Source organism: Microplitis demolitor, chromosome 6 (genome assembly GCF_026212275.2).
Source record: "Microplitis demolitor isolate Queensland-Clemson2020A chromosome 6, iyMicDemo2.1a, whole genome shotgun sequence".
Lineage (NCBI taxonomy): Eukaryota > Metazoa > Arthropoda > Insecta > Hymenoptera > Braconidae > Microplitis > Microplitis demolitor.
In genome coordinates, this window is record NC_068550.1 from 224,695 (window position 1) to 241,609 (window position 16,915).

The 16,915-nt window shown below is 30.2% G+C and overlaps 1 protein-coding gene across 1 annotated transcript in view; it reads left to right on the top strand.

Moving 5' to 3' along the window:
* LOC103572803 (glutamate receptor 1) overlaps positions 1–16,915 on the top strand; it is a 104,240-nt gene that overhangs the window by 58,559 nt on the left and 28,766 nt on the right. Inside the window, exon 2 of the mRNA XM_014443296.2 lies at positions 5,325–5,477. Within this exon, the coding sequence (XP_014298782.1) occupies positions 5,325–5,477 (153 nt within the window). The remainder of the gene's footprint in view (positions 1–5,324; positions 5,478–16,915) is intronic.

A 16,915-nucleotide genomic window follows, 5' to 3' on the forward strand; every position in this document is an offset into this window, starting at 1 on the left:
CATAAGGACATGGGAAATAAATATTTATTTCCAACTTATAGCCACTAAATATGTTTTATGCTGTAGTTATTTCGTGGACCGCGAACAGTACTGAGTAAATACGTGTGTACCAGTAGTGTCTATATCACTATTTTCTATTGTTGTCTCGACAATACCTACCGCAACAATACTCGCTTTCTTCGTTTCTCCGCCAACAAACTCTACACATACACTCAGCACCAAACCAACCTACCTATTCGCCAGCGCTTATTCTCTCAATATCATATATAGAGATATAAATATATATATATATATATATATATATATATATATATACCCACTAAATCTATTTCATTCTTGCAAGCAATTCTTGTACCAAAGCTTCAGTTGGTAGTAGTACATTTAGCTGGTCGAATAAACGGAACGTTCGAGGATGTTTTGAATCACTTCCCAATTCACCTTCTCAATATTACCTACTACATATACATACACATAAATATATCCTCTATATATGACTATAGCAAATAGTATTAACATTTCATACCCTTTTTAATGCCAAATAAATTTTAAAATAATATATTTGATACCGGTAAACTCGTACTTTTTATTTTATTTTATATCTGCGACACTAAAAGAAAACATAAATCGAAATGGAATATAAATATATATATATATTTTTTTTATGATGGCTGAAAAAAATAAAATAAAACAAATAAAAATAAAAATTGATTTGAAACGTATATAAATTTTTTTATTTTGAAAGATATCTTTGAAAGTACAGCGCAGAATGTTTATTTAAGAATATTATTATTAAAATTGATGGAAAGACGTAGTATCCAAATGCAATAACCATAGTTCTTTGTGTATATCTTGAACGCGATCGCTGTTTTATCTATTTTATTATTGTGTATAAACGAAGAGGCTGAGCTTTGATTTTTATCTTGTAGCCTGTACCTCCATATCCTTTTCCTTTTCTACGTATTGTCCTTGTCGTATTGTTATATAGATAAATCGATCGGTATATCCAGTAAATCTTGTACATTTCAACGAATAGTATAAAGAGAATGAGAGTATGTATTGGAAAATACGTAGATGATATAATAATAATAATAATAACAACATCAACGCGCAGACATTTTAGATCCAATCTCACATCGATTTGTGCCAACATTATAATTTCCGTCTATTTCCGATCCCTGACATTACGAGACAAGAATCGTCATTGATACTACCTCTCTATATTTTTAAAATATATTTTTATTTTATCCCATTTTTTTTTTTTATGAATAAAAATTTTTTTAACACATAAATTCTTTTAAATTAAATGGAAATTTAGATTTTTTTTTATTAAATAACATTTAAATTGTCTAGTGTAATTGAAAAATATAAATATTATTATATCCAATTAATTTAAAATATAAAACTCATTATTAAGTCACTTGAATGTTAAAATAAGGATGCAATTCGCGGGGGAGTGTTTTAAGAGTTATAAGAAAATGGTAGGAAGTAAAGAGATGAGGTCAGACGGTTCAATAATTCGTCCAAGAATCTCAAGTTTAAGTAAAAAATATTTTAAAAAATAATGAAATAAAATGAGCGAGGGATAGGGGGAAAAAAATTTTTTAAAGAAAAAAAGCTCAAAGATCTTTTTCTCTTCGTTGCACTTCAACATTTTCTTCTTATAACCTCTCAAACATGACGGAGTTTTTAAGAAAGCTGAGAGTGAAGAAAAAAAAACGGCTCGATTATTCGAACGGCGGCTTTTCGTAGTTTTAATCCGGCATCTGGATATAGAAAGTTGGCGAGGAAAGATGGAGTGGGTTCGAAATTCTTCAGGGTGCTGCTGCTGCTGATGGTGGTGGTGGTGGTGGTGGTTGTTCAACAAATGCTCCATAAACTTTAAGTTCTTCATCCTTGATTTTATTTTATTTCACAATTTTTTTTTCCCCCGCTTTTTAAACCCCTTTCTTATCAACCCAAACAAGACTTACTATTGTTAATTTTTCAGTAAAATTTATGGGTATTATTATTATTATTATAAAATAAAACAAATTATCCAATCAACAGGACAATTAAATTAAATTTTATTAATTACAACATCACAACAACAAAGCGATAGTTTGTATGGTTTATACGTATGCGAGCAGTGAAAAAGATTGATAGTTTCATTCATCCGTTACGTAGTTAATCTTCCTTGGGCAACAACTCATCACATTTAACTTTCGTGGTTTTATTGAAATATTTAAAAATAAAATAAAATTAATTGTCAAGCAGAAAAAAAATGTCTGTTAAATAGATTATATGTATCTTGGGTGGTTTAAATAAACGTAAATTTCATGAGATCTTGATTTTGTAATCACGCTGGTGAATGCACGTGCAAGTGCAAATACCCATGTACGAAGTAAACGTACCGAGTGGTGTTTATCTCGTACCGTTGACAGGTGGCGCGCCGCCGCGTCTCTATTGATTGGTGCCCAACATCCCCCACTTAAATCCTCTGCTACCAACCCTTCAACACACACACAAAGTCCATCTAGACTCTCCACGTTTACATCGATTTTTGTCTCTTTTGTTTTTTTTTTTATTTTTCCTTTTTGTTTAACATTTTTTTGTAAACGTTGATTAAAAAATTAGCGCAACAAATTTAATTTTAATCAACAGTGAAATAGAAAATAATAAAAAATCTGCCACTTAATTTAGCAAAAACTTTCTGAAAACCCATTCAATTGTTAATTTTTAATTGAATAATTTTCAACAATCATCGATGTTGCAAAAAAAAAAAAAAAAAAAAAAAAAAACGATAAGGTTCATCGACTCATCAGCACTTGATAATGCATGGTTAGCCTCTTTGTCAAACCAGTGCAATATTAAACTGGCTAGAGTGCATAAAAAAGTGGACGAAAAAAAGGAAAAAACAAAAATGTGGAGGAAGATAAAAAATAACAAGGTGGGTATTTTTTGTTGTACAAACAGGGGAGACATTGTATTCTTTTGCATCTGGTGAATCTTGTATCACTTTGTTCGGGGTCTTTGTTCTTGAACCAATGGTCTCCATCCTCTTTGTAGGCTCTTCCACTAGGGAATTAGTCCGATCGAGTACACCCGGTCGTCTCCTCTCTAATTCGTCTCTTCTATACAGTCCTCTCAAACCTTTACTACCTTTCCTTCCCTTTCCGTCCTTTCATTCCCATCTATTCATGTTCATCTACACTCATCTATACTCTTGTTGTGTTTCTTCAATCATCAGCTCACCAATATTAACATCAACCAATAATCAAAAGTTATATTGAATAATTTCTATCATCAAGAGCTAATACCAAATAATGAATTAATTGTTTTTAACAAAACTAAAATCTTTTATATAATATATATCATAGTAATGCTTTTTTATTCTAAAAATTGATTTCCGATATCAAAAATTTATATTTTTTTGTTTTTTTTTTTTTTTATTATTACACAATTGCGAGGGCAATTTCTTTCAAAGCTTACCAGAGGTAGAGTCACAATTTTGCGATGGATTGCTACGAAGATTGCGGGAATATCGAGAGAGAATGCTAAAAAAGAGCTGAATGCAATTGCTCGAGTTGTAAAATTGACGTTCGTCAGCTGACGATACATCAAGAGTTTTAAAGTTATTGGTCATGGGTTTTGAATGATCAAATATTGGTTTTAGTCCAGCCCGTCAGAGCTGCTACAATACCTTCATTGTTTAAAAAATTATTATTTAACGATAAATTTTTTAATAATTGGTAATAATGCCGTAATAAATTTATTTTAAAAATTAGTAATTCTTTGAAACCTCATTTATGTGATCCAACGTTTTTTCTTATATTTTTTTTTAAGCCGTAAATTGTACATTGTTTTTAAAAATGCATGAATAGTGCATTTTTCTATTTATTCTCTTTTTTTTTTTTCTGTCCATAAGTGAAAAGCAGTTGATAAAACAAAGGGAAGTCGATATCAAGACCGATGATTGGCGAGTTGTTACTAACAGAACTGAAACAAAAAAAAAAAAAAAAAATATAAAAATGCATACAAAAAAGGGTAAATAAATAAAAAGAAAATGTAAAAAAAAGTAACTGAATAAAAAGCATCAATTCCGGGTACGAATTGACAGTAACTACGTTTCATCCACCGGAAGAATGTCGAAACCGAAACCGAATATAACGAGTAGCATGAGTGAACATAGTGTACTAGTGTATACTAGCACTAGCAAATTGCGCACAGTGTACCTTACAATCGAACTTTCGATGGCCGTGTAATTGCGTTTCGGTTAAAAATCTGCAATCGAGATTATATGTTTGGACAGCTTGTGTTCTCACCAAATTCACTGCATCGTGGAAAAAAAAAAAAAAAAAAAGTTTTTTTTTCCATTACTTAACTCGTTAAAAATTTAATAAATATTCGTCTGAAATTAATTACATCGATGGTAAATTTGAAATTAATAACAGTTGACAAAGGAACAATGTTTAATATTAATTATAACTCTGTGCGTTATTGTGAAACATAATTTCTTTTATAAAAATTTTATAATAGATAATATTTAGAGAAAAAAAAATGGTTAAAAGTCTTTGACACGGTATGAAATAAAAGGCGAAATATGACAATGTAAACTGATATTTTCTAATGAACCGACGTCTACAGGTAGATGAGGAGCAGCCGAGAGAATTTCATCCTCTTTCTTGTTCGCTGTTCCTCTTAGTCTGGGTCCTTTTGCATCAACTCTACTCTCAACTCCCATCCGTATTCTGTTTCTCTCAGGTATCTCGGTCTCATAAGCACTTTACCGAGCTGGTGAGTTCAAAGCCAAGAGCACCCGAATGACTCGGTTATTCAATATTATACAATGATCATCTCTCAAACGAAAATGCCCAACCTGCTCAACCTGCTACAAATAAATTACTCAAAGACAATCTTTCATCATTTCCTTCATACAACTATGTCTATTAAATTTACGTCTTTCGACTAATCAATTATTTCATTATTTTACATTACTCCTTATATATATATATATATATATATATATATATATATATATATATATATTCATAATAATTATTGTAACATAATTAATAGTTGTCGATATTATAAATTTTAAGAGAAGATTAAAGCGCAAGTAGTTAATTGCTAAATCAATGACTATTGATGTCAGATAATAGCTGGGTTCAAAATCTCAGGTCTATGAATAGAAACGTACATGAAAGCTAACTTGACTCAATTAACTCGTGACTCACGACAATAATATCCCATTATCAACTTGTTATTTTAATTAACTTATTTTATATCAAGTGAAAATAATAAAAAATAAAAAAATAAATTGATTTTATATTTTTATATTTTTTCAGGAGCAATATTTGAACAGGGGACTGATGAAGTGCAGTCTGCATTTAAATACGCAATAGCTATTCACAATCAGAATAATACGACTCGTCGCTTTGATCTTCAAGCTTACGTTGATGTAATCAATACTGCTGATGCTTTCAAGCTTTCACGATTGAGTGAGTATGAAAAATTATTAATATTAATATTAAATTTTCAATGAAAATTTAATACGGATTAATTTATTTTTTTATCATACGAAAATTAAAATTATGTAGTTATATTGATTTTATTTTTTTATAAAAGTTAAAAATAACAAAAATATATCCATGTAATGTATACTTTTCTCAATTTCGAGACACGATTCTGATCCACTGAATCGTACAGAAAAATGATAATAAAATGTGGCAACGATCGACTATTGACACACTAGATGGTGTAGCAGTGATGAAATATAGCAGAGAAAAAAAAATAGTATATCTAATAGTAAAAAGATAATATATAGTCTTGAAGTCAATTTTCTGTAATGGCCAGGAAATGCACCGTGACAATTTGCAACGCTTCTCTACGCTGCGGCTTTTAAACTTTACTAAATCTTATATAAATTCATCATGATTATTATTATTAAAATTTAAAAATTAAATTACTGAATAATAATTAATTATTTACAAATTTAAATTAAAAAAAAAAAAAGAAATATTATTATTACACGCTATTAAACAAAACTTTGAGAAAAAGTAAAAAAAAAAAAACATTTACAAAGCTAAAGTTTATCACTGGCATCATTACAGTCGTCGTCTTGGTTTTCGTATCTGCACTTACCAAATTAGACATCGTCATTCGTAGATTTCAATCCTCACTCTTTAGACTGAGTTGCAATTTTACGAGCGTTTCGAGTGGCTCGAGTACCTCGTGATGAGAGTAAAAACGTTTTCTTTTTTTTTTTTTTATTTTTATTACTTTAAATCCACCACCGAAATCCTTTGTGTTGTATATCTTCAAAAGAAAAACGATTAAATCTTTTAACAATTTATTTTTTATTTTTATTATTACCGTAATAAATATCAATTTTCTGTTTAAGCATCGGTAATCGTCAATTTTAATGATAAAGTTATTTTTTATTTTTTATGTACAAGACTTTGTGAAATATTTGGATTAAGTATTGAGATAAAGAGTAAATAATGATAGTAAGGAGAAGAATGAAAAGAAGATGGCAAGTGACGTGTCATTTCCGAATGTCATTCCTTAAAACGGACAATCTTGTCTTCCTGAGCTGGTGAAAACCCATTCAAAACTATGCTCCTCGACTTCTATTATTATTATAAACGGGTGTCGCGCGTGTCATCCGGTCGTCGTGAACACACTCTACCTACTCTACCCACTCTACCCACCGCTGCCGCCGATGAGTACTGAGTAGCAGGGTTTCAAACTTGGGAATTAGATTCCCGAGCATGGCAAAAGCTAAGTCGTCTGTCACTACTACCACTACTCACTAAAATACTATTTAGGATGCTACTTGTGTACATCTTTCAGCTTAAAAACTTTTTTTTTTTTTTTTTTTTTTTTTTTTTTTTTTTTTTAAACTTTATTTCTCTGTCGCTTAAATTATAAGTCTGAAACTAACATTAAATTTAATTTTTAACTGATTTACTTATTTTCAATAAATACAAAATAAGTGATAAATTAATAGCAATCGAATTATCTAATTTATATGAAACACTAATTAAAAGAAAAAAAAAAAAACAATTAGAATAATTGGTATCGTAAAAAAGGATCAATGGCAATTAATCCAAGATTAAATTTTCCAGTTGCCCTATTACTTTATTTTCTATTATTTCTTTTTTTATTTTTTAAACTCAATCTATTTTGGTAATCTCGTTGGAAATTGATAAATTTAAAACTGATTTTGTGATAATGAAATTGCCAATAATAATCAAATGTAAAATATGAATGACTCCCGTTGAATAAAAAAAAAAAAAAAAAAAGTATGTGAGTTTTAAAAAAGATGAGAATTTATTGTAAATAGGTAAGAAAAATAATAATATTTTTCGAGGTGACACACAAGACGATACTATCAAAGTCCCATGAGCTTTCATGGTTTTCTCGTCGTCTATAACCTCCAATGGATATAAACACAAGGTCTTAAGGGAGCATCCTATGGAACATTCGTAAGAATTTCGAATGAAATAACGGGAGAATGTGGGGACTATCGCATAAATATCCACAAGAATAATACTACCTCATATATATCCACGCCTCTTTTATATTTTTTTTTCTCGTTTTATTTTGAAAATAAAAATCTGTATATACTGCTGGAATAATAAATAAAAAATAAACTCCAGTGACGCATAAAAATGATTAAAAAATAAGATTACGAAAATAGAGGTATGAGTAAGTAATAAAAGGAAAAGCCTCGATATTTACTAATATTGAAGTGGTAATATGTTGAAAGGCATGGATGAAAATATCTGTAGTGTTCTGTAGCAGTATCACCAGCACCAGCACCAGCACTAGAACCAGAACCAAAACCAGAACCAGAACCAGAATCAGAACCAGAACCAAAAGCAAAAGCAATAGCAAAACTACTAGTAGCAGCAGTAAAAGGGAGAGAGATCTAAGAAAGAAGGAGAGGATCAAGTAGGATCAATATATAGTCGATATGTAATTGCCTGGAGTAATATAGAAAAGACTTCTTGCTCTTTCATGCGGTCTCGCACCTTCGGGCGTTGGATAAACCGGGCGGGAATTGAACCTCAAGATTCATCTCGCGTCTGCTTTCTGGCTTGGGCAAGCCCCCAACACACACAAAGACCCTCACTACTACTACTATTATTAGTATACCAGTAAAACATGAGAAAGATAAAAATACTACGAGAGAATGTAAAGAGAGTGTAAAGGAAGAAAGATAGAAAAGAAGGGAAATACCCTGGGGAGCCCTCAGCAGATTTATGCCACCCCTGGCTGGCAACGTTTTCTCCATATATATACATTCAACTATTTTCTCTTTTCCTCTCACTCTCTCCATCTCACCATCTTCTCTCAGAATCTCTAGACCCATTCCCATTCCCATTCTCATACCCATACCACCCTTACTCACTCTCAATTCCACCCCATTCTACTACTACTACTACTACTACTACTACTACTACTATTTCTTGAGACCGTTTGTATAGTATATACCACCACTGGAGGGATCTCACCAGGATATTATACGATATGCTCCGAAAGGTGATAGATGGCTATAATGTTCCGCTAAGATGTCGACGAACTGACGCTACCCTCACTTCCGCCACTGGATTATTTTATTTTATATATTTTTTTTTATTATGTTGGTTTTTTTTCCCCCTAGGGTTGATATTTTGAGATTGACATCCTCGTTGATGATACGATGACATAATAAATATGGTGTTATTGTCAATAATCCGAAAATATTATAATTTCAGAATACTAAAAGGAAAGTGTTTTGAATTTCCAATAACAAGAATGGGGCTAAATGGTTATGAATTTATTTCAGGTGTAAATGGCATTTGATGTGGCTGATTGTTGAACCAAGTTTTTGTTGGATGTTTCAACGGTGCTTGTAAGTTTGATATGCTGTCGAAACAGTGCACGTAACTTTGTTTTACAGTAGATGTTATTAATTATTTTGAGAGGCAAATATAAACGAAAAAAAAAAAAAAGGTTTATAAAGTTTCCTATGGAAAATAGTTATTTACAGAAAAAAAAATATTACAATAAAATATTTAACTCGCGATGAATATTTTGCGCAGAATATTGCTACGAGTTAAATTAGAATGACAAAATAAGAGCATAAAAAAAAAAATAAATAAATAAAAAAAAAGGATAAAAGTAGAACGTCTGTAAATTGGATCTCCCTTGTAATTTCGCGTAAGTCTTTTCCAAGTCAGAATCAGAGATCGAATTCTGGAAGATTAAGAAAATATAGATATATAATAAAAAAATATACGAAAGTAAAACAGAAAAGTGAACAGACATGGAGTGAAATGATGGTAGTGGTAGTTTTGGTGCTCGTTTCTTGCCAGATTTAGCATAATTGCTTTCAGCAGATTTCTAATGGAGCGTTTCCATGCTCTCACTCTCTAGTAGTTCTCAGAAGTATAATAGATTTGTCGTTGTACACGACTTGGGCTCTCAGTGATAAAATGTACGTTACTTTGGAGTGAGTATTAGAGAAAGAAAATAATTTAGTCAGGAGGCAAACAGCCGAGAATGAGAGGAAAAGAGATAACTAAAATCTTGTTGATCCACAGACAAACCAACCGGGCATTAATACAATTAGTGCTGGAGCTTTACTAAGTGCTATAATGTGTAGGATAACTATCTATCTCACTCGAATACAGTTAGTATCTTAGTTGGGAACAAGAGTCTTGGACCATGCCCAAATTTTCATGGAGATTCCTCTCACCGAGTTCCCAGTGCGAACTAACCGAGGATACCAACAACTAAGCCACCGGAAACACTCATTCGTCACCTACAAACTCGCTAAATTATTTCAATTGTTCCTCCATTACTTGCTGAATTATAAAATTTTATTTTTACAAAGTTTTATTTATTTTTATTATAAACATTCAGCTATTTTAAAGCTATTATGACCAACATTATCATATTTGTTTAAATTATTCATTTTAAAGTTGCTACTTAACTAAAATCTTCTTATATACAATAATAATTTACTCATACTCCTAACCATTAACTTACAAAATCCTCATTTTGAATTCTCAGTAATACAAAATTTTAGACTCTCTGTACCTAATTGAATGACATAATTTCGAGGCTAGTTCATTGAAATATTTAATATTCGTTTAATAATTTACTCTAATAGGATTATTATTTATTCATATAGTGTCGATTCACCGGCTATTAATCATTCACTTTCTGCCAAAACATTAAATATTAATTAAAACATTTTTATTACATCGACGCGTTAAGTTTATAATATCAACTCAGTACTCATAAAAAAATAAAATTACATTATTGGTTTAATAAATTGAGACAACAAATAAAGCAAAATAATTATCGTTGGAAAATTTATTACAAAGAAAATAAAGTTTAAAATTAAAGGGCTTTGAAGATAAAATAAATATGTATGTAAATTAGTGGACTTTGTTGTGACAAATTCAAGAGAAATCAGAATTTAACTTTTGGTTTGACAAAGCATTAGGGCGTTGACTTGATCACAATTTCCTTTCATAGCTCGTTATCTTTTTTTTTTAATTCTTTTTGAATCATCTTACGTATTCCTTAGCTTGCCTAGATGATAGAACGTCTTTGTTATTTACTTTCATCGACTTCCATCGACTTCCATCGACTTCCATCGACTTACGTTGATTTGTTTGCTTAAAAGAACTTTTTTAATTTCTGAGGACGGAAAAATTCAAGTATTTAATATTGATCATTGAAAACATTCATCCTAAATAATTGTATTATTATTTCTTTTGCTGCTGAACAAGTATTTATTTACATTAATAATAAATCTTTGGCTAAATAAAATCTATTCAAACTTCTAAATATATTTACTCCAAAAATTAAATATTTAAATTTATCAAGTATTTTGATTGATTGATAAATTGTTAAAAATAAAATAATGAAAATAAAAAAAAAAATGTCTTTTTAAATAATAGCAACAATAATAATTGTAAATGATAAAATGAATTTTAAGGTACATTGTTAACTGTAGTAACTTGAACGTGACTGTTATTAAGGACTTACACGTCTCGTGGAACGTCATTAGTCAAGAACGAGTAGAGGTAGTAATAGTAGTGGTAGTAGTAGTAGTAGTTGTAGTAGTAGCAGGAGCAGGAGCCGAGTACGAGACTGAGAAGATCAATTTTAAGTTTAACAAATGAGCTTTCTCTTTCTCTTTCTCTTCTGACACTTGCACGACCTCATCATTCTATCTCACTCTTCCTACCGAGTTCTCTTGCTCTTTTACGTTGGCTGGTTCACTCACTCATTCTCTTTCGTGTTTCCTGACGATGCGGTCTAGGAGTAATGGTACCCATAAGTCAGACATCAACTCCCCCCAGGTGAGCAAGGGATCCAGACGTGCGTGAGAAAAATCTCTTATAATAAATACTACCCTCTTTATAATTTCACTTTTTTTTTTTTAATTTATCTTACCTATCCTATACAATAAATACTATTGATTTATTGTTATTAAATATATTTATTTATAAATAATAACTCCTATTATTATTATTATTACTTTTAAATGAAAATAAAAAATAAATATTTTTTTTTCGCCTATAATGATGCACAGAGAACATGATAGAGTTACGAAATAAATAAAAACACAAACAACTGAATGAAATAAAACAATAAAAGGTCCAAAAGAAATAACAAGTGGTTGAAAAAACAAGTCTCGGTTTGCGCATCTCTGACGTTTCCGGAGCATTTGTTTCGTCTACTCCTGTCACTCTTTAAATGTTTTCTTGGTCAGTGAGTCTATTTTTTATTTTACCTCTATGTTTACATAATAATAAATGCACTTGCACTTACTTACATTTTTGACAACTTCATTTTTATTTATTAATTAATTTATTTTCTTTTTGTTATTTTCGGTGATTAAAAACATTAACACAAAGATATTCACCTGAATTCTAATGTCCAACGCCCACTGGTTGTTATCCGCGTTTATATATAGTACTATTCCCTGGAAGACCCTCTCGAGAAATTTATGTCCATTTATATATATATACATATAGAACGTTATTCTTCTTGGAAAGCTTACTTCTCTAGCCATTTCTCTTCCATTCGTACTCGGTATTTATCCTCACGTCCCCGATTATCCCAGAACTGACCAAAGTGTTTCGCGGCCATGCATTTTCATAAGATCGACCCGTTCGGATAATTGTTATTACTATTTATTATACACAAACCTCACTGCACCAAAACTTTATGAATTTTCGTTAAATTATCTGTAAAATATAGTCTTTTAAGTAAAACTATTCTCATTATATTTCAATTAAATGCACAATATATTGTAATTTATTTGTCCTTTAAAAGTTATTAAAACTTTAAAACAAAAATATATTGTGGTTAAATTGATTGTAAAACTCTATTGTTCTAATGGTCCGCAGGTTTGGGAACAATTTTTAAAAAATTGAGTAGTGATTAATTGTTGGTATTGATCAGAGGGACAGAGGGTAGGAGGTGATAAATAGCGTAACAGTTATAAAAGTAACTATCAATCAGGATTTACATGTCAAATGTTTAATAATAAATAAAAACAAAAAAAAAAAAATATGGTATTGGGATCAATGGAGTTGTATAAAAAAAGAATGCGATAAATTTAAAAGGATAGGTTATCTGGTTTTTGGATTTTATTTACTATAATGGTTTATCATTCATCGTAAGCTCGATCGATTAACGTTTTGCCGATCAAAATCTATTTCTTTTTTATTTTTTTTTTTTATTTATCATTAAAGTTTTAGTTACATTTGTAGATGTTTTTTATTAAGCAAATATAAATAATTTAAGTTTTTCATTGGCGGTTCGATAAATTTTTACTTGAGGACCAAACTAAAATACTGTGAGTTTAAATGGACAAGTTTTAGTAGAGATTTCGACAGAGATATATTTATACATATATATACATAAATATTGTACGGTATTTGAGAAAATACATTAAACTTTCTAGGATATCAAGGTTCAACTGTCGACAAACGAAAAAGTAAGACAAATTTTGTCATTAACTTTTGTGTTACAGAGTTACTCTTGCTTCAGGCATAACACAAAATGTATATATACATCATTTATTGAATAAAATAAATTTTAATAAAGAAATTATCGATTTATTAGCGAAACTAGTTAGAATTTTTTTTTTTCGGTAGTTATTTTCGACGAATAAATGAAAGGAAAAATAGACTGAATAATAACGTATCGTACGAGGAGAGAGAGAGAGAGCTAGGTGAAACGAGGATTGGTGGATGGTATGCAGTTACGGTATGGAAGTGTGAGAATGGTCCTTCCAATAGGATTAACCCTCGTCCGTTTAATCCTTTTATTGGGGTGGCAAATCCTGTGACAGAACATGGAATGAGTAAGAGAGAATGAGAGAGTGATCTACAATCGGAATGTCAAAGCGAATAAAACTCTCGACTTTATTTTACTGAAGACAATATTTAATTATTTCATCTTAAAGGTACAAGAAATAATTAAACAGTTTAAAATTAAATTTACTAAATAAATAAATTTTAAAAATTAATTTATTAAATAAAATTGTAATTATTTTTTTCGGAAAATTAGTTGGTTGATAAATTATATTAGTAAGAAAAAAAAATGTTAAATATATATAGAGTTAATTATTGTTAATCTCAAGAGACATCAGATACAAAATAGACATTATTACGATTGTAATTTAATGCTCAAGAGATTCACAAAGGGTTGACTTGTCGTTCTTGATAGGATCCAAGTGCCATTAATTTATCTCAGGCTTTAGAAGAGTAGCAGAGAAGTGTAAGATAGCTGATGGGGGTTGAAGGATGTGACCTTGTTAACGTCTCTGATGAGAATCCATTAATCTCACTGACTTTTAATAAATTTAAACCTTTTAATTCACGCATTTACAATCATTATACGCTATTATTTGCACCATTAATTTCTTTTATGAAAACAAAAAATGAATATTAATAATAATAAAATTTATTTAAAATATTATTATAATTTATATTTGATTGACATTGATCCTTTTTATTGGATAGTCGGATAGGTATTGGGTATATTGTCCGAGTATACACTCTCCTCCTCAAAATAGACATTTATCGTATAGCCGATGGAAATCAATTTCCGTATACTGGTTATCCTCTCTCTCACTCGTCTGTCCTGTCTACAAACCGTCGAATTTCGTCCTCTCGGCTTGTTGACACGCTCAACTGGCGTATAATTAAACTAGCCCCTCCATATGTTTGCACGTGTACCTTCCAACCCGATACCCTTCATCCCAAAGTCAAGTCGTCAAGTGATCTGCCACCACTTGGTTCACTAAAAATAACAAATACAAATAATAATATTAAATCCATTCTTTTGTTTATTTTAATTTGTTAAATCTAACAATAATTAAAATAAACTCATAATAACAATAATACAAATTGATTTTATATGATAAAATTACCATAACAATGGCAGTAAATTTATATCCGTTTGTGCAAGATCAATCGCTTCCGAACGTTTGAACAATTGGGCAAGTTGAAACTTTCTCTCTCTCTCTCTCTCTCTCTCTCTCTCTCTCTCTCTAGCTCATACACACGATCATGTTTAAGGGGTACATTCTACCACTACTACTACTACTACTACTACTACTACATCTAATACAACTCTTACCACTACTGCACTACTCTTTCACTTGTACACTGTGTCTTTACTTTCGACCTACAGATTATATATATATATATATAAAGGTATGATAGCGATAGTCAAGTCCAAGTCTCCAAGTCCCGGCACGAACCAACTTACAAATCCAATTTCGTCCCGGAGGATCCCCCGTACAGCATACAGTTGACTTTACCAACTATATATATATATAGATAGATAGATAGATAGATAGATAGATAGATAGATATATATTAAATGTGGACGCATTATATTAGTATACTGGGGGCTGATAGGATCTAAATTTTAGTAATTTATCATGACGTTAATTTTGCTTACATCGTGTTGACATTTATACTATAAAGTTAATTAATCTTGAATCCCTTTATATGTTGCTACGTGTTTAGATACTCATATGTTTTTAATTATTTATAAACTTTGTCTATTATATATATATACATAAATATTGATTTAAAATGATAACTTTTGGTAGTTGATAATTAAATATTGTTGTTGTTGTAGGGAAGCCAAAAACGAGTTTAAACATACCGCAAAAGTGTAGGCCCGTTGATAAAAGTGAACCTTGTATCCGTGGTTAATTTTGAAGCCACCAAATTTCAATAACCATGAATGGAAAATTCATAGCAAAGTTTGAAAATAGCTTTCATGGTTTTCCCAGTATATCTATACTTGTATTAATATCAAATAACTTTCACTATGGAGGTTTCCAAACAAATAACTTACTACCTCAAGTAATATATTTAATAAAAATAAAAATAAATGTACTGATATTATTCGGAGATATATATCGACCTTTTTTTAAAATTAATAAATATTAATTTGAATAATTACTATAATTAAAAGTTGAATCAATAATAATAATAATAATAATAATAATAATCAGTATGTATATGTATATAATATAATGCAATAAAATCAAATATAATTACAAACAAAACGTTGCTATGTATAATAATGAAGTTAAGTAAACGCAACAGAAGCCTTTGTTGGGATTTCAATTAGCGTTCGCTGACGCGTACAAAACAATCGACAGCAAGGTTGATCAATGGGGTTTGGTTGGTTTTGTTGTTCAGGGACACACTGCACTACCTCTAGCTCTAGCTCTAGCTCTAGCTCTATCTCTAGCGTTACTAGTTACTAGTTACCAGTTACCAGAGCAAACCAACTCACTATATATGCAACAGCACGAACAAACAAACAAACAAACAAACAAACAAATAACAACAAAAAAAAATAATTGAAAAATAAAAAATAAATAGATTACCTAGCCCAAGTTCTTGGACTTTATGCAAATTCTAGTGCAGCCACACAAAATTCAATATATATCCACTTGACCAAGCACACGAATCAGGCGAATGTTCTTCGCGTGATTCGAATAAAAGTTCCGGTGGCAGTTCACCAGAGCGTGGAATTTCCAACCTTTTTTTTTTCTATTTATTTTTATTTTTATTTTATTTTTTGACATTTTTTCCATTCTGCGTCGTAGTACATTTGAGAGTACAAACGATCGAGTTTCGTTCAATTGAATTTAATTTGCCTTTCACGCCACGTTTGAAAGTAAATCGACAGTGAGTTAGGAATAGTTGTAGTGTTGCTGTAGTTGCTGCTCCGGTAATAGTAGTAGAAAAGTGGAAGGACTTTTGCATTCCCAATGGAAATTACTACTCTGATGTGCTTTGCCATCACTCCTTAGTAATATAACTCTTTTGAGAAAAATCTCTACGTACATAAATAGTCGTAAAAGCCCTCTAGCCTTTTCTACTTTATTACTTTTTTTTTCTTTTTGTATCTTCAACATTAATTAGGCTTTTATTATAATTTTTAATTAAATTCTTTACACAAGTACAAGTATAGAAAATGGATTTAAAAATTTCATTTAGTCTTCGTATTAATAAATTATTTAAAGAGTAAAATAAATAAACAAACAAATATAAATATAAAAAAATAATAATTTTTTTTTCCAACCATTCAAGCTTTTTCCGATAGGGTTTTCACGCTCGATTACACCACTGTATAGAGCAGATTTAATTTCGTTCTACTCGACGCTCTTCTCTCAGTACAGAAAGTAAATTCTTTCACATTCTCGGAATTTCGATTCTATAAAAATTTTTTTTCTCCGTCTACATTTTTTTTTCTTTTTATTATATTTTTTATTTTTATTTATTTATTTATTTTTTTTTTTTTTCACTTACTTTCTTTTGCTATCATCCTCGAGCGTCGATAAAATTACATTCTTTGAATAAACAAGTGAGCACTCGATACTCTA